The sequence below is a fragment of the Amblyomma maculatum genome, chromosome 4 (assembly GCF_055883805.1).
Source record: "Amblyomma maculatum isolate TAMU_Amacu chromosome 4, ASM5588380v1, whole genome shotgun sequence".
Lineage (NCBI taxonomy): Eukaryota > Metazoa > Arthropoda > Arachnida > Ixodida > Ixodidae > Amblyomma > Amblyomma maculatum.
In genome coordinates, this window is record NC_139347.1 from 5,025,362 (window position 1) to 5,044,945 (window position 19,584).

At 44.8% G+C, this 19,584-nt stretch overlaps 1 protein-coding gene across 1 annotated transcript in view; it reads left to right on the forward strand.

Annotated features, from left to right (window-relative positions):
• The window catches only part of LOC146190233 (cell adhesion molecule Dscam1-like), a 279,224-nt gene that overhangs the window by 232,904 nt on the left and 26,736 nt on the right, over positions 1-19,584 (forward strand). The window contains exons 16-17 of the mRNA XM_084599751.1: positions 13,022-13,180; positions 18,059-18,129. Of these exons, the coding sequence (XP_084455877.1) occupies positions 13,022-13,180; positions 18,059-18,129 (230 nt within the window). The remainder of the gene's footprint in view (positions 1-13,021; positions 13,181-18,058; positions 18,130-19,584) is intronic.

The following is a 19,584-nucleotide window of genomic DNA, read 5'->3' on the forward strand; positions in this document are numbered from 1 at the left end:
CGTTTTTGAAAACGTCCCGTCTAGCCCATTGGTCATCTCGTCATCTCTATTCCAATGCCGTCTACCCCCAGCGCGCTCATACGACAACATTCCAAAAGTCATTTTTTCTCCGCACTGCCCTGGATTGCAACGACCCTCCCGACCACATCGCGTTCACTAACCGACATTCATCATTTCAAGACTGCCTTCGAAAGACATTTTTTATTGTAACCGCCGTACTCCAAGCCCACCCCTCATTTAATACCCCTTAAATGGGGCCTTTGAGGATTCAATAAATAAATAAATAAAGCAGTTTTGCTTGCCAGATTTCATTTCGCAAAAAGTCGCAAACTTTGCTCCAGGAGCAACGCGCTGCAAAAAAGTCAATTTTGAATCCTATATTCTGGCACAAAAGACAAAATTGTTGTCACTGAACCTCTTCTCTTCAATACGTAGGCTATGTTCTTAATTTCAGAAAACGTTTGAGGCTCTGGATCGTTAGGTATTTTGTCCAGAACACATAAAATTCGCCGAAATTTCTAAAACAGCAAAACAAGAGACAACATTGATTTTAGTTCAAATAAACACATCATCTTGTATTATTGGATCACAATGGTAGTGGTTCTTTAGAGTATTCTCGATTTTCTCTATTTTATAATTCCTTAATTCGGACACATTGCGCCTATTGACTAGCTTTGACAGCTCTGACCGTTAAAACACGTCTGTTGGGTTGGAGGCTTTCATGCTTTGGCGATTTTTTAACAAAAAAACCTTTCGTCTGCATAATTTACCCGTATCGTTTCCAACTGCACCCCTTACTTCTACCGCGCACTCAGTAATTATATCTCTAAAGGTATCGCTCATTGCTTCTACACTCAAGTCGTCTTCACCAGTTAAAACTGAATATCTGTTCCGTAGAGAGGTCCTGAATTCTTCTGCCTTCCCTCTCACCGCTCATTCGTTTGTGGACTTTTTCTTCACTAACTATTTGATTGCGTCTTCAAATCTAGACTGTCGGAACCTTACCCTCTTGTGGTCACTGCATCGCACATTTCTGATTACTTCTACATCCTGCACAATGCCAGGGTCATAATAAAGTATAATGTCAATATTTTTTTGTCTCTCCGTTAGGGCTTTCCCAAGTCTTCCTGCGATGAGCCGAAGGGGAAAGTATTGCATAGATGTCTGTAGAGGCGGCACTGGTGTCAGAGCTCTGCATAAAGAAAGTAATAAATTTCCCATAAGGGAAGACATTACGCAAAGGGACACAATCTTCGTTAGTACTACTCACAGCTTGATTAGAGGTAGTATTCAGGCGCTTAAAATGGGAGCAGTTAGATTCAAGAGGTCATCAAGAATACCTCAGTGAACTGCGAGTCGCTGAAGGAATTGCTTTGCTAAGTAATCCAGGCAATAAACTGCAAATATTTATTGATGACCTTAAAAGAAAGAAAAGAAAAGAATGAGAAGAAGAAAGGTAGGTCTAAAATTGATATACAGAAGACTAAGCTAAGGTTCAATAGCCTCGGAAAGGAACAGGAGTTTACAAAAATTCAGGAAGACACTTTGGACCACTTAAGTGCGATGAGGCGAAAGCCATTATAGCGCGGTGGATCGTAGTCTTGCACTACGGCACCTTTACCTCCCTCTCTTGTTCCACTCCCACCTTCCTCTCTTTCTTTACGGCGTGGTACATGTGGCTGCGGAAAATTGTGATAGATACGGCACCTTTTCTATCCTGCTAATCAATTTCAAACGCCGCTGATGCCTGCTGTACTAACGCTTCCTAGACATCTGGATCAGCTTCTGCTTTCTGTGTGGTGTGGCGTTCGAGGAAGCAGTAAATGAATGGCACTACATGGACATTGGATTGGACGCCCGGCGGGGTCAGCTTCGTATATGCATGAATCGCCTGGTGACGTCTTGACCTGTCGTGTCGGTAGGTCGCGCGCCCCTTGTCGAACACAACCAGCATTTGATTGAAGGCATCAAAGTTCACCGGCGTTCTATAATTCGTTTACAGAAAAAAAAAAGCCACTGTATCTATCACTCGCGCAATCCCGCTATCATCTTCATAGTAGACAAGGGAAATTATGGGGTGGGAGGTGGTGAATTGTGGCTGATCTTGGCCCTGATGGGGCTGGGACAGGTAGGTAAGTACTGCTTGCGGCAGGGGCTAGCCTAGCTGCCATCGAATTTTATCTGTTGTAGGCCGTCATTGCACTCGCCACTGCTTCGGTGGTGGACGACAGCCATTGTTGCGGCGCGCGTTTTTCTCTCCCTCTTTCGTTTCTAGTTTCTCTTCTGTTCGCACGAGGCAGCGGAGGTGGCTCCGCTAGAGAGCCAGTAGCAGGGCCGTGCATTTTCGTTTCCTCCTTCCTACAGCCACAACAAGAACAAAGAAAATTATGAAGAACGTTTTACGATCCGGGGCCTGGCGCAGTTGGTAAAACGCTGGATGGAGATCCAAAGAATGAAGGTTTGATTCCCGGTGGAGACAAGGTTTATTAATTTATCTTAACTGCCGCTCTCAAAAGCGAGATACCTCTGCTGCCAACCTTCTGCAGACTACCTTCTGTCGATAACTATGAGGCTTTGAAGGCTTTCGCCTTAATAGTTAGCGAAACACTGGAAGGTAGCACTGCAAGGTAAGAACCTTTTCGAGATTTCCGATTGATCTGGTAGCCTTGTATAAATATTTGGGTGTGTCTTTTTCTTCTTTTAACCTGGTATGCACATGTAACGAACATTATCTCACCTGCTAACAAATCATTATGTTTCCCCAAGCTTCATATACGACAACTTGCTTGCACAGCATTAGTCTGACAATTTTGCGAATACTCATCTGTAGTTTGGAATCCTCATCAATTACACCTTGGTGATTGCTCTCGAGGGGGTTCAAAGCAGAGCCACTGTATTCGTACATTCATCCTACTCATGCGATGCCAGCATTTTATTCCTTAAAGAACAACTAGATGTACAGCACCTTTCACTCTGCCGTCGCATCGCCAGACTCTGTCTTTATCACAAGTCTTACTATTCTGTACTTCATCAGAAATCTTACATCTGCGCACCTGCTTCACGCTTTTCTTACGGCAGTGGTCACATTTTTCAAGTGTCTCGTCCACGCGCCCCTACTACCACACTTTCAAGGCCGTTCTTGCAGAGAACAGCAGTACACGGCAACTGCCTTCCCCATTGCATCTCTGCCATCACGTGTCTCTTAATGTTCCGTCCTGGTGTTTCCGCGCATAATGCATGAAGAAGAAAAGATTTTTTTTGTGTGTTTTGTCCCGCGCTTTATGTACCGTCAACGGTTAAAGTAATAAAATGAAATTAAATGATTACTTAAAAGAGGCAGTAACCGCAGATCCGCGCCATAAAAGGCAAATAACGACGAGTGTAAGACTAGGACGGAAGCGCATTGGGAAGGTACTCGCACATTATGACAAGCAGCGTACCGTTATCGCTCAACAGGAAAGTGTATAACAGTTGCATCTTACCGGTACTCCCCTAGAGGGCTAAAGCGTGAAGGCTAACGAAAAGAGTTTTACTTACTAGGAATACAACGCAGAGAGCTATGAATGTCTAATAATAGTAGGTTTAACTGTAAGAGATAAGAAGCGTGTATAGTGGTTCAAAGATGTAACCCAAGTTAATTACATTCTAGTGAAAATTAAGAAGAATAAATGAGCCTGGGCATGGCATGTAGTGCGAAGTAGGATAACTAATGGTCGCTTAGGTTAACTAATTGGATTCCAGCGGAAGGAAAGCTTAGCGGGGGGCGGCACGTATTTAAGTGAGCGGATGAAGCAAAGATGTTTGCAGGGGTCACGTGGATGCAGCCTGCACAGGGGCAAGTTAATTGGGATAAAATGGAGAGGCCTTCTCCCTCCAGTGGGTGTAATCCGGCTGATGATAATGATGACGAGTGGTTACTGCCAAGAACGGCTGTAGATAGTGTGCCCACGTCAGGACACCGCTTTCAACAAACTAATTTAAACAAGGCAGACATGGAGCATTCAAGAAATCTTGATTAGAATTTCGAGGATTTTACTTGTGATGGTACTGTTTTCATATTTTGTCATATTAGAAGCTCTTGCATTTCCCGCCTACTTCGAATAGGAATGTCTGAAATACACTATTGGAAGTACGTACTAAAACAATACAACAAAAGGAAGTTCTAAAGTTTTGACTCTTCGCAGGTCAGAAAAACTTCACGAAAAAGGTTTCAAGTTTATACATATAACGAATAAATATTTTTTATAAGTTTCTTATGTTGTAATAGGATCATCAAGATATTTCATTAACGTTTGGTTTGTGAGAAAGCTTACCGTGTAGTCTCAGTAAAACCTTCCTCCGAAATGTTTTGCGTTCGAAACGTTTCGCTCGAATACGCACTTCATTCATGCCGTTGTATGCCAAGACAAACAGAAATAATGGCTGAGTTTGAAGAAGGCCTCTAGGATTCGGCAAAACTCAGGTTATTCGGTTCACTATTATCTGATTCTCCTTATGCTTAAGTGAGATCGAATGGAATTTCTTACTGCAGGTATCGCGCAGAAAATAGCCTAAAATTACATGGCTTGCTTCTACCCAAACTACCAGAAAATATCTGTGTTTCCGCATGCGGAAAAAACTAAGAACGTAGTTTTGATTTTGTCGTACGTCTTGAAAAAATGAACATTCAGGCATCACACGCTCTCCTTAATTCTTCTTCACTGCGTTTAGTTTTAGCCACGTTTTGCCCAGACAATGCAAAATTACTTCCCCGAAATGATGGCTTCCTTTCTCAATCGAAAACTCTCGAGGAACCACATTACAAAATGTGTTCCTTGAGCGAAATTGCGGGCAATTTGTCAGGGCATATCAGCCATCATTCGACCGCTATCCGCTGAAATGTAAGCACATACATGGTTTAAGCGTACTTATGGCGACCAATACTTCTTTGCAATGCAGACGCACATAGCTGCGTTGACGTTTATTATTGTTATTTGCACCGTGCATGCACTGTGCATGCTGAACTTCCTCGAGAGCTCTTCAATTGTGGGGTGTGTGCACAGAAGGGCATTGCTCAACATACTCATCGACTCATGATTCCGTAAGGGAATAACTCAAAATGTTCCAATAATGAAATTTCGAGTAGCTCTGTTTCGATTGAAACTGGAACGTGAAAGGTCTGGTCAATTTTTGGATTTTATTAGGCACAGCGATTGCAGCAGCTGTCATAACGTTTCTATTTTGTTGCAATTCTTCATACGTTTTCGAACAAACTTTACAGGAGCAAATTGCTCTACTGAGCCTCTAGTCGATTTGGTTCCATAATGAAATAGAAAGAACATACTCAGATGTAGCCGCTACTCTGTTTAGAGATTTAGACTTAGAGATTTAGACTTGGAATATATATATATATATATATATATAAGCAGATAAATGAAGGGAAAATGAGGGCGCTCGTTATAATACCTGAAGGAAAGAAGCCAACAGTCGGCTAGGCCAAGGAAAGCATTGGGGATTATGTTTTATGACTTTTTTTTTAATTTTTACTTGGATAATCACAGAAATTAGTAATGTAATCTGCTTAGGGGAAAGATAATTAAATACAAAATAGAATATATATATATATATATATAGTCACGTCTCGGTAGAACACCAAGGAGGGCCTAACGATAGATGGTCGACCAGAACGAGTATTGCGTTCAAGCTTCTTTCTCGACCAGGCTCGCGCTTGTCGTCTCTGATGTCATCTTTTGCGTCGTCTTCTATGCGACATTTGCCCCTCCCCCCCCCTCCCCCCTTCTCAGGAAGCATCGTGTCGATGAGTAGAAACGGAAGTAGGTGATCAAGGTCAGTCCAAGTTGCACGGCTTCATACGTACAACGTGGACGACGTCTGCTTGTTGCTGGCGTCGCTTTGATGTCGACACCTCGTCTGGCACCACCTCATAAGTGACGTCGGTTAAACGTCGCTGAATAACGTAGGGCCCGAAGTATGATTCGCAATAGTTTTTCGGAGAGTCCACGGCGGCGAATAGGCGTCCAGACCCACATTTTGTCGCCAGGTTCGTACATGAGATGTGGGTGTCTATTATTGTAAGATCGTGCATCATGCTCTTGCTGATTTTTGATCCGCACACGCGCTAGTTGTCGAGCTTCCTCTGCACGCTGAGCGAATTCCTCGGCGTCCTGATTGAGATCATCGGTGTCGGCATTCGGGAGTAACATTGCATCCAGCATAGTCGTTACTGGTCGCCCATGAAGGAGGCTGAATGGTGTCATACGAGTGGTGTCTTGGCGTGCCGTATTGTAGGCGAACGTGACGTAGGGAAGAACTTCGTCCCAATTCTTGTGGTTCACGTCGACGTACATGCAAAGCATGTCTGCGGTGGTCTTATTAAGGCGTTCTGTCAACCCATCGGTTTAGGGGTGATAGGCTTTAGTTTTACGATGACTGGTACCACTGAGGCGGAGAACGGTCTCCAAAGGTTCGACCGTAAATGCAGTTCCTCGGTCAGTTATAATGAGTGCCGGAGCGCCATGCCTCAGGACAATGTTCTCAACAAAGAACCGAGCTGTTTCGGAGGCGGTAGCCTTTGGCAGAGCCTTGGTCTCCGCGTAGCGGGTTAGATAATCGGTGGCGACAATTATCCATTTATTCCCGGCTGTGGACGTCGGAAATGGTCCCAGGAGGTCTATGCCGATTTGTTTAAAAGGTGTCGTTGGCACTTGAAGAGGGTGGAGTAGGCCAGCTGGTTTTACAGGGGGTGATTTAAGGCGCTGGCAGTCTATGCACGTACGTATGTACATAGTGTTTCACTGTCGCCGGCAGTTTTGGCCAGTAGTATCCATGCTGTACTCTAGCCAAAGTGCGGGTTTACCCTAGGTGACCGGCGGTTGGCTCGTCGTGACACGCTTACAAAACTTCACTGCGGAGAGCTGATGGGAAGACAAATAAATGACTGTTTCCCCTAGGGCAGAAGTTCTTCTTCTAAAGTACAATGTTCCGAATACAGAACGAAGACATTACTCGGGCGAAAATCTTAGGCACAACCGGAGTTCGCTTTTCCAAGAAGTCAGTAAGAGGGAGCAATTGCTGGTCTTCTTGCTGCTGTTGGGAAATCGTCGCGTCATCTATGACTCCTAAAAACGCAGTGTCTTCATCGATCATAGTGGAAGGTTCGACCGGCGCTCGCGAAAGGCAATCAGCATCCGTGTGCTTCTTTCCAGATATGTAAGTAATGGCCATGTCAAATTCTTGTAATCGAAGGCTGCAACGCGCGAGTCCCCTTAAAGGTCCTTTAGGTTCGTCAGCCAACAGAGAGAGTGATGGTCGCTAACGACTTCAAAGGGGCGAGCGTATAAATAAGGGCGGAACTTCATAACCGTCCATACCACTGCAAGGCATTCTTTTTGGGTTGTCGAGTAGTTCGCTTCTGCTTTAGATAGGGTCCTGCTGGCATAAGCAACTACTTTTCCCACACCATCCTGGCGCTGCACCAGCACAGCACCTAAGCCCACGTTGCTGGCATCCATATGAAGCAGTGTAGGGGCGTCGTCGTCAAACTGCGCCAGGACAGGTGGTGTCTGTAGACGCCTCCGCAGCTCATTAAAAGCTTGTTGCTGTTCTTCACCCCAGCGAAAGACAGCGTTGTCACGCGTCATTGAAGTTAATGGCCAGGCTATTCGTGAAAAGCCAGCAATAAACCGACGGTAATAGGCGCAAAGACCCAGGAAGCGCCACAGTGTCTTTTTGTCCGTAGGTGTTAGGAACTTGGCGACTGCGGAGACCTTTTCAGGATCAGGCCGGACACCTTCTTGGCTAACGACGTGGCCTAAGAACTGCAGCTCCTCGTAACCGAAGTGGCACTTCTCGGGTTTTAGTGTGAGGCCCGCAGATCGTATGGCCTGAACACCTTGGTGTTCTACCGAGACGTGACACTGGTGGAGTGCGCTGGGGTATGCATAAGACATCTTCCGGCAGTCCACAGCGGATCCCAGACATCGAAATGCCTGTCCATTGTGCTAGCCACCGCCTTCTATTCTTAGCGCCGGAGTACAGCCATCTGCCGAACGACTCTTCAAACGCCAAAGTTCCTCAGACCTCCCAAGCCATGGCACATCCAAACCCTACGCCGGTGACTCTACAGAACACCAAGATGCCAGAGTGCTTTCGCGGGGAACCGTTTGAAGATGTGGAGGACTGGCTCGACCAGTTTGAGCGAGTCGCCAAGATCAACCAGTGGAGCGCAGACCAGAAGCTTTGTAATGTTTATTTTGCCCTTCAGGATAATGCTAGAACGTGGTTTGAAAACCACAAGGCCAGTTTATCCACATGGAATGACTTCTGCTGCCAGCTGGTCGACACTTTTGTGAGAACTGACCGACGAGACAGTGCGCTGCGCCTGCTTGAAGTGCGCATCCAGAAGCCGAATGAGAGCGTGGCTATGTTTGCGGAAGATATGGCTCGCCTTTTTCGCCGTGCCGACCCTGATATGAGTGAGCCAAGGAAGCTGAGGTATCTCATGCATGGTGTCAAAGAATAGGTGTTTGACGGCTTGGTACGCAACCCACCTAAAACTGTGAGTGAGTTTTTTAAGGACGCTACGGCTATAGAGCGAACCCTCCAATATCGATGCCGCCAGTACAACCGACCTGTTAACTGCGCTCCGATGACTGCGGCGGCGCTGAATGCAACTGATAGGACCACTCTTCGAGACCTCATTAGAGAAATTGTCCTTGAGGAGCTCCAGCGAATTACGGCTACGAAGGCTGAGTTATCACAAACCCTCGTGGAAGCTGTCAGGAATGAAATTTGGTATGCCTTATCACCGTCTACACCCTGCAACCTGTCTCACTCCGTCGAAAACGCGGTAGCTATTTCGGAACCATACCACGCTCCACAACCGGTTAGCTTTACGGCCGACATTCCTGCACCTTACCACGAGCCGCAACACGAGAGCTATGCCGCAGTCCTTCGTCGCCCGCCTCCAGACCACGCCCCACCGAGCTCATCGAGCCGTCAGGAGACGCGATTCTTCCAGAGACCTCACTGGGCGCCTTCCAGGCGCTCTCAACCACGACGAACTGACAGGTGGCGCATTTATGATAGCCGACCACTCTGTTTCTACTGCGGACAACCTGACCATGTGTATCGGTACTGCCGCTACAGCGAAGAGGGCGGCCTTTCCGCCTGCTTCTGCTCGCCATCACTTCAACGCTGACTTTGCTCAAATCGTGGACGACCCTCCGGTCAGCAGCGAAATGAAATCCCCGGGCTTCCGCCGCCGCTTCTCCCCATCACCACAGCGTTATCCTTCTCCGATGCGTGGTAGCATTGCTAACGTTAGCGAACAGCGGTCCCCGAGCCCTCGCCGGGGAAACTAACAGCCGCAACCTAGCGAGGGGAGGTTGCAACCAGTCGAAAAGTGTCAAACCCTTCACCACCGCCGCAATTGCCGACAACCTGTGCTTCTGACGCCGCTGTTAACATTGACATTGCCGCACTACCGCCGAAAATGCCGCACCAGATGATCAGCCCCGACGACGAAGCTGACAGCGCCGACTTCGCCGCACTTCCGCCGCAAATGCCGAAAGAGACGAGCAACCCAGATGAAGTTGTTTGTGCTGACCTCGCCGTTTCTATTGACAGGCTGGAGGTACATGCTCTCGTGGATACCGGGGCGGATTTTTCAATTATTATCCAGAAGCTGGCTGATACGCTGCGTAAAGTAAGAACCGAATGGACTGGGCCAGTAGTTAGAAGTGCTGGGGGTGAGCTACTGGCGCTGGCAGGGAGGTGCACTGCCCGAATAGGAATAAGAAACGCGGTGTTTGTTGGCAGTTTCGTTATTCTCCCTGACTGCTGTAAAGACCTCATCTTGGGCATGGACTTTCTGCGCCTTCATGGGTTTGTAATCAGCATTCGGAACAGTGTCGTTGCCTTCACCGAGAATCATGGGGACCTCTGTTATGCGGAAGTACCACTGATGCCCTTACGCGTCTCCAAGGAGGCGGTGACATTACCACCGCGATCGTGCTCTCTTGTTCAAGTGAAGTGCGACGTGGCACATACAGGCGATGGAATTGCCGAAAGGGCAGTCACCCTGGTACTAGCTGAGGTGTTTCTATAGCTCGTGGGCTAGTCAACTTGACCGATGGGAAGACCGAAAAACTGCTGACAAACTTCAGTGACGAGCGTCAGAAAATTCCGAAAGGCACAACTGTGGCCTTTTTCGACAGCCTCCCAAGTGCGCAGCGCTGCTTCTCACTGCAACAGGAGGGGTCAACGTGCAAGACGCCCGTAACCATCGTCGATGTGAGCCCAAATTTGTCTTCTTCAGAACGGGACCGCCTTTTGGATCTCATAGATCAATTGCGAGACTGCTTTGCTTCCGAATCGCGGGTCGGCCAAACGCCCTTGACAAAACATCGAATTCGACTAAATCCTTACCGTGTGGCTCCGAAAAAACGTGAAGCCATTCAGCGCCAGGTGGCCGAAATGCTTAGAGACGACGTTATCCAGCCGTCACAGAGCCCCTGGGCTTCCTCCGTGGTACTTGTTAAAAAGAAGGACGGCAGCTTAAGATTTAGCATTGACTACCGCAAGCTCAACCAAGTGACTAAAGAAGACGTGCACCCAGCACCTCCACCAGTGTCACGTCTCGATAGAACACCAAGGAGGGCCTAACGATAGATGGTTTGAATGGTTGACCAGAACGAGTCTTGCGTTCAAGCTTCTTTCTCTACCAGGCTCGCGTTTGTCGTCTCTGATGTCATCTTTTGCGTCGTCTTCTATGCGTCAATATATATTCCTTGTTGCCTTACAATTTCAAAATTGATGTCCCATGTGCCAAATATTCCAGAGTTATGGTGGTTCACTCGGCGGATATGTACCGATTTTAGCCTCAAAGGCGTCTTTCATTAAGTCGAGTGATAGTATACACATTGAATGTGAAATAATATATGTTTTCCATCTACTGTACATTTTCACTGACGTAAATATTAGGGAGCATATATTATTTCTCATCGAGCTGCTATGCTCTCCCGATGACAAAAGAAAGGAAGGGGAGAGCGTTATGGATGAACCTACTGTTTATAATAAGTTTTTTTTTTAACACTTCATGCTGTCGAAATGTTTTTTTTTTTTTTTGTTTTTAAATACATAATCTTTTCAAACAAACTGAAAAGTTAAAAGGAAAATTTGACACATGTTTTCGTAAATATTAAAAGCAATTTGGAAATTTTCACAGTCTGAAGGAAAGTTGCTGGGAAAGAGCCCATGTTGTTATCTATGCCCTAAAAGAAAGTTAAAAACAAGTTACGGGGACGAGTAAAACCTTCAATCTATGTTAGGGCTTCTAAAAAGGCTAGCACTACCGAATGAGAAGACAACGCTTCAGATTGCGATAAGGTTCACTTCAAACTAGACACTCTGGGTCTTTCAAATTTACTGCTCGCGCGCCTAATTTTTAGATATCAGAATGGCGTGTTCAGAGTTCAAGTAAAGAGAAAAGTTCTCACCTTGTTTGGGTGTTCGAAATAACTTAATGACCACATTTCAAGCCTACAATTGCGGGTAGCTGCTTTTCGCTTAAGCAAATGCCGCCGGTATCGTCTATGTTAATAAATGAGAACTATAATTTTTGTGTTAATCATCTGCTTTTATGGCTGTAGAACTTATAAAAAAATATCTATCAAGGAATTAAAAGCCAGGCGAAAAATAACTGCGGCTATATTTATTGCAAAAAAAAAAAACCTTTAAACTTCTTCAAGTCTATCTGAAAGATTAAAAATTTATTTTTTCAGTCTAAAAAAGATATTAAAGTGATATTCGGTTCTTAACTATTCATCTAATTGCGTCAGAATAAGCTTTCACAATCTAAATGTAGAGTTTTGTGAAACTATATTTCAGTAGAGTTAGTTGTTGGGCTTGTTGGTATTCTAGATTTAAGGACATAGTTTTCAGCGGAAATGCACGAGGCCAAAGGAAAGAAGAAGAAGGAAAACTGTAGGGACGAACACAGCGCTGCTTTGTTCGTCCTACTATATTGCATAGCCCAGGTACTATATTGTATAGCCCAAACTGCAACAACGCTTACAGCTGATAGTTCTGTCGATACAGCTCACTCTAGCTAAGTATGCGATGCAACGCTTGAAGCCAGTGTGCTTTTACGTTGAATGAAGAAAAGGCCGTCTTTGTTTTTTGCGCACTCTTCAGCTGCAATTTTATTTCTGAGAACGCATTCTTACTTTGCTTCCAATTATCGCAATCAGTGCATGACAGTATCAGAAGCAAGAAGGAAAAAAAATAGGAACATAATCCGATAACCTTTGACTGCGCAAGACCCTCCTCACATTTTGAGCCGTAATGACCTCGGTTCACTCTTGATTAATGCGGTTCCCGCCTTTGTTGCGTCATGGGCAGGACACTGAGATCACGCTGTGTGCGGGAGCAAACGACCTCAGAGACGGGATGGGAAAAAATGGAAAAGGGAAGATAAGCCGCGAGATTGCCAGCTTTCTCATTACTAGCCGCGCTGCTCTCATTTTATTCTTCCTGTTTTATTCTCTGCAGGACAGATGATGCAATGCGGCTTTAAATGCAAGAAGCAAACGATAAGAAATTTGAGGCACTGTGCAGTGAGTTCATTTTCACTAGGGCTCCCCTCCATCCCCCCCCCCCCCCCCCCGCCCCCCCGTTTCGCTCTACACACACGCTCTGTCTTCTTTATAGCCGCGTTCAAATGATCTGAAGCTGAACGTTGCGGTACCAACGTTAGCCCCGATCGTTAGGCAGCCCAATTACGCTGCAGGAAGATAGATGTAGGAAGTTTGCGTTTTAAAAGTTTTCAGGCTCTGTAGCGAGTGGCGCATCGTGTTGTGAGGCACTGCAACATAATTCTTTCAACAGAGTGCTGCCAAATAGTTCAACCAGATCTTCGCCTTCTGGCAGTGCTTTTTTCCACGCTCCTCGCTTCTTCCATTCTATCCGCCATAGGTCTGTATGTGGTGACCCCATGAATATTGTTTTTTTTTTTTTTCAGGCTTGTGGCAGGACACCCTGACAGTGTCCGGCCTGGAGACGAAAGCCACAGTTCGCGGACTTCTGCCCACCACCGCTTACCAGCTGCGGGTGCGTGCTGACAACGTCCTTGGTATCAGCGACTACAGTGGCCCTGTTGATTTCACCACAACTAAAGAACGTGAGTGGGATTTCATAGCGTTGAGCAGGAGTGTCAAATGCACCAATTTTTCCTTTCTTGGCCACAGCATGTCCGCGCACCATGTATATGCGTGCAGTTTACGTTAGCTTTCTTTTCTCGTAATTACTTTTGAGGTGTTTTAAATGGCAAATCTCTTCGAGTGGCGCGAGAAAGTTAGCTTGCTCTTTATGGAATGAACCGAAACGATTTGTTTTAAGCTTGTAATATGCATTTGGTGGCGGCTAAAAGTTATTACACATTTTAGACTTCCACATTGAAGAGTGGTTATCAAAAACGAAGTGATCGCTGGATTGTTAGTGATCATAGAGGTCCAGAATAGCTTCGAGATGCTTTATTCTTTAGTACGGAAGCAGTAGGACATCGCGTCACTGAGTTCCTGTCTGCACGTTCTCAATTCCTCGTCCCGTAAAGTTACCAGGATTAGAACTAGGCAACGAAGGTCGTGCGGGAAGAGATGAAAAATAAATTTTCATTTCTTCCTCAGGAGATCTCTGCAGGAACTGCTTAGGGAAAATGCGAGACCATTAGAGCTAGCGCAACGATTTTGTAACTTCTGAATTTTCCATTACTTGGCTTTCATTTTATTTTCATTTTTTATATTTTGGTTATTTTTATAATTGATACTTTTGTTTTCTTATTTACTTTTCAACGACCGGTATAATTAATTATCGTTATTATTAGACTTTTTGTTACACAGCCTACTAATTCCTTCACATTAGTAAGTTTTCACACCGGAAAGGAAAGAAGCAATATCGGTCACACTTTCTCTACTGACACCTTAACCGCGCCATAAGGGAAAGTCATACTACTACACCGCACTAAGCCACGTGGCATCACATTTTGCGTCCACGTTTTGCGCGTCCAGAGTTGTGGTCTCGCCAACATAGCCAATTAACGCTCTCGCTGTAATATTAAGGCTTTCGCCTTAACAGCGCGTCATGGGGACTGGCTGTGTAGTCAAAACACCGTAGATCAACAACCTAGACATCTTAACTGAACGACGAATGGCAACGCTGTCTTATCAACAAATACCAAATCCCGCCTATGCATCAAACACATCTGCAAAAGTAGAGAGATTGCCCTGCCTTCCGTCAAGGGAAAAGAGAGAAAAGAGTGTTGAAGGAGGGGGGGGGGGGGGGCAACAAAACATGAGAGGTTAAAAAAGGAACAGCTAGAATACGGAAACATCCAGATAATCAACGCCATACTCTAGGCTAAGTGAAAGGCGGAGGGCAAAAAGGGACCTGAAGTTCGCCGCCTGAACTACAGCAACTCGTTGAGCGTGGGGCAGTTCGGAGCGAAGTGCATACTCTGCAGTGCGTGAAAGGCAGCACTTATTTATTATAAACAAGCTTTGCCTGGGAATGATCGATGTTGCGGAAAGCGGTTCTTCGTCTGATACTGAATAAATAAATTGGATGTAGTTGGAAATAGCTTGCAATGAAGCGCGATTAACACAACGGAAATACCCATTGCAGCATGCATCCAACTGCTTCATATGTAGATTATCTTACTTAAAAAGCTGCGGAGCAGGTAGGGTTATGCTTATTTGGTTCTTTATTTTTTCAAATGCCTCACATGTTGCAAACGTGAAGCATTGTGTGAGGGGAGGGATTACAGTGTATTGGAGAAATAAACTGGTGCATAGTTTAAAATAACACCGAAACGAACAGTAATAGACAATTTGTACTACAAACAGATACTGAATCGTGTATGAAAAATGGTAAGCAAAAAATTACGGCATTACGTAGTAGTTAGCAACATCGAATGAAATTAACTTGCTCACAGTGAACACAATATACAAGTGCTATTCTTACTGCGAGAAGATACTAAAATTTTCTTGGTGGATCAGATATGCTAGCGATGCGTCTGGTATACAATTCCAACAATATACAGCCCGTGGCATGGCAGAAGAGTTAAATGTATGTGTTCGACCAAATGATGGAGGCGAAACGAAGTGGCGTCCGTGTGCTGTGCGATGTCAGCGCACGTTAAAGATCCCCAGGTGGTCGAAATTACTCCGTAGCCCTCCACTACGGCTCCCCTTTCTCCCTTTGCACTTTCACTCCCACCTTCCTCCCTTCCCTTACGGCGCGGTTCAGGTGTCCGCATAGCAAGTGTGACAGATACTGCGCCTTTCCCTTCCTGTGAACCAATTATTATTATTATTTGATAGTTATTCAGGCGGCGGGAGGTGCCTGTCGGTCGTCTAAGTGTTCATTCATGATTAATGTAGACTTGTTTTTGCATTAATAAAAAATGCTTGCTACAGAATTGTCTCTGGGCCCCTTTAACAATATGACAACATAAAAGATGCGGCCTAATCGTAAGAGTGCTCACTACATTTAGCAGTATCGCGCAATAAAAAACACGGCTCAAACAGGGCTTTAGAATTTCAAAAATGTTTCTGCGCTCAGTTGTGCGCTCACGCGTGTGTGGTTTGAGCTGGAAAGAACCGCAGATGCTATTACTACCGAACAAATGAATGAATGTATGAATGCTGACCGTGAGGAAAGGAGGAATACCTACACCCGAAATACATGCATTATGCTGTAGCTAATCAAGCTGCATAAGTGCTGTGCGCAGCTCTCTCACAATAAGTTCCCCATTTAGGCACTATGCTGAGAGTATCACTAAAGAGGTACTTTATTAACGTACAGCTCACGTTAGTGTATTTTTATTATTGCCCTTTTATGTGCCCCAGGAGAGAGAAGGATACTGCCGAAAAAAATCTCTTCAAACGTCCACTGCTATCTCACCAAAATCAGTTTTTTGCATTCGGCCGCACTTTTGCAGTTCAACCTATTTTGATGTTCGACACTAGTTTCATTTCCTGCAAGATTCAATCGTGTTATTGAGGCCGACAGTGTGTAGGGCTGATAGCCAGAGTTGACACAATGGTCAACAATACTACAATTTCGCAGTGAAAATTTCATAATTTGGAGATTGTATTTGAGAGCGCCGACAAAACGGGAATAGGGGCCGATGAAAAAAAAAAGCCATTTACACAGAGACAAGATATTAACATCCGGGTTAAGTGGAGAAATATGGGAGAGGCCTTCGCCCTGCAGTGGGTATAATCAGGCTGATGATGATGATGATGATGATGAAGATATTAACATATCGAGTCTTGAAATGCACTGACCGGTCGAGCAAGTGATTTTCCCCGCCAGCGTTTCTTCGACATCATCAGGATTGAAGGCGAAAGTGTTCCTATAGGCTCATGGTAAAAATCTCGCGTCCGCGAGATTCCGCGAGGTTTGTTCGCGATATTCGTGAGCTGTGCCCACCAGACGTTGCAATAGGCTCTAACGTCGATATATTTCTCAGGCCGCAGTACTTCGCAATACGCCGCAATACGTCGCAATACGACCTAGTCCCCATGAAAAGTCCCGTAGGACAACGCGTAAGTCATGTCATTCACGCATGTCGAGGACAGCAGTCTTGAGATGCCGATGTCGCTGACTATGAAGCTGAAGAAAAAGAAGAAATAAAATTATAACAAGAGCACAAACATTCAAAATATCGAAAAAAGAATAGTTAGACGGGAAGAGCCGAAGCTTGCTGCGGTTTCTTGAAGAAATAGACTACACGACTTACTTTATGTTAAAGACAGCCCCATTCTACGCCACATGGCAAGTGCTCGAATAAGAAAAAGGTAGACGAGCTAGGGAGAAGGGAATGAAGGGAGGTTTTCACCAATAACAAAGCCTAATGCATTACTGTAATTTTTTTGGGTCAAAATGCTTATTTAAATTTTGCAGATTTCCCGAGCATATTGAGCTTATTCAGGCCAGACGGACTATATTTCGACGAACTAAATCAAACCAAGGAAAACATTCATTCCTGCCTTTTATTTACATTATATCGAGTACAACTGTGCCCTCTCCATGGCTTCACTGCAGCGAATAGTTCTTGAGAGAAATAAAATACATGAAGAGTTACGAAAGAGCGCTGACAGCGAGGTTACGCTACCTTCCGCTTGCAGTTTTTAGTCAAAAACAATACAGAAATCCACACTTGGTGCTGGAAGGACTACTGTTACTTCATAATAAAAGCACCTGGATGCAAACGTTTTATTCTCTGCATTTTCAAAACATATATAATACTTTTAACACCGCAGAAGAGCGAGAAGGAGAGCTGCATGATTTACGTTACCTTGCATGTGCTTGCTAGTCCGAATCATATGGGCGCAGTTGAAGATGTAACTCTTCACCTCATAACAGCGTTCCGAAAATGGCTGCATTCGAAGTGCAAGCTGCATGGCTGTAGGATCATCTAATAATGTGCATGGAGAGCCAAGCTCATATAAAATTCGTCTACCTCACATGCTGACTGGAAAAGCAATGTCGGCTTCCGTCACCTGAACAAACTATTTAGAAGGTGAATAGCTTACTCGCACAAGAAGAAATACTCATTTTCTTCTAAGCTGTTGCACCGGCCCAGCAGGAGTGCCTTTAACTCGCATTTTAATATAGTACGGCAGAATTGAAGCTTGTGAAGCTTGGGCGAGTTGGTGACGGTTAACTTACCACATAGCAATAAACCAGGCACGGACACGCAAGTTACCGCCTGTCCTGTATGTCTCGCAGTGTCCGTGTCTGCTTAGCGCTATGTGGCAAATTAATATAGTAAGTTCTAGTCGCTATAATTGAAAATAATTACAGTAAGCGGTAAGGTAGAGAAAGAAACCTTTTATCAACTATAGAGTAGTAAGAAAAGAGTTCTTTTTAAAAGATTAGCATTTCTGACGTCGGTGCATAAATATATTTAATCGGCATTTCTCGTGCTGCCATGCTTGGATTCTCTTATTTCTGAGACCACCATTGTTGAGGTCTCTTCCATGTTTTTGTGCAGCACCACGCTTCCCACCAAAGAACGTCCAGGCGACTTCAACAAGCACAAGAACCATATCCGTTTCGTTCGAAGTAAGTAATTCCTTCTTCAAGCGTTCAAAGGCAAACGCGTTGAAATAAACATTGCCTTTAAGATAGCTTGCCTCTTATGTGCCGCACTGCCACTCTGATTTCTCATAAGCGACAGCATGTATCAAACTAGAAAGAGAGCTAAATGTAGATTGCTGCCTCTGAAGCCAGCTTTAAAAGCTTAACTTTATATATTTAGTCTCTTTCTCCCGAATGCTCTTTTTCGTTCAAATCCTCCGCGAGTATGGGACACCCGTGAGTTAAGATTACAAAAGTTGGGAAATCGGCTGGGAGTGTTTAATTACGCAGCCGTCAGGAACTCTTGAGCTAGTGATGCCAGCAGAGGATTTTTGTTTCATGAAATGCTTCCTGAGTGACTGTGCTCGTCGTTCGGACCTTTCCTGATAACGATCTGAAGAATATTTGCTCCGTACCCATTCTTTACATTCACTAACGTGTTAATCGAGGGACACGTCGGATGTCTTCATTTCGAGGCTTCACAAGATCTGACAGCGCAGTATTCGGTCGCGAAGTTCGCCGAGCAGCATTAATACCACGTTATTTTTGCACGAGAAATTGCAAGGTTCTCACATTTGAACTTTATGGGGCTATAAAGTATTCATGTATTATAGAAAACCGACTGTTAAGGGACTTTGACCGTTGTTTTAAGAAGGGCAGTTAGTTTGGTTTTGTCTATAAGATTTATTGTTCCAAGACGACGCAGGCTATGACAGACGCAATAAGGATCGGGAAATGAGGACCACCAGGATTATTTAATGTGTCTGATATAGCACAGTGCACGACCGCGTTGCTTTTCGCGTCCAACAAAAATCGACGGCTCCAGCCAGGATTTCATCCTGTGTCGTTGGGACCACTATTGATCCACTGCGGCGGGTCAAGCGGTTAGTTGTCTGATCGTCGGGCCCCTCTTTCCCGTATAGTGTTCTCTACAGGTGTAAACGGCGTCAGATGGCTAAGTTTGCCTTTAATCTAGATGTCTGCTAGTGTATAAGAACAAACATTTGCCCGGTCAATTTATTCGTGTATCCTGAGAGAAAGTATTTCGTTCAATACGTAGCTTTTTATTTCGTGGCACATTTTAAGCTGTAACCCTTAATTAGGAAACAGGCTGTTATTTAACCCTTTCCCCAAGGGGACTTCAGTGACTCGGACTACATTTTGATAAACTCCCTGCCTATCCATATACATAGTCGCTCATATCTACTGGCTGGGATCGTTAAAAGTTTATTCTTCATACTCTAATTTCACAGAAATTACACGATTGCACATGTATAAAATGTATTCTTCAAGATAGGACTGAATGAAACTCACATATTTCAAATATTTCAAAACTAATTGTCACCCCACCTGTCTTCATGGAGGAAATCCTAATTCGAATATATATATTGTAGGATGGGGGGGTTATATATTCACACAGGGCAATCTGGCACATTCTTC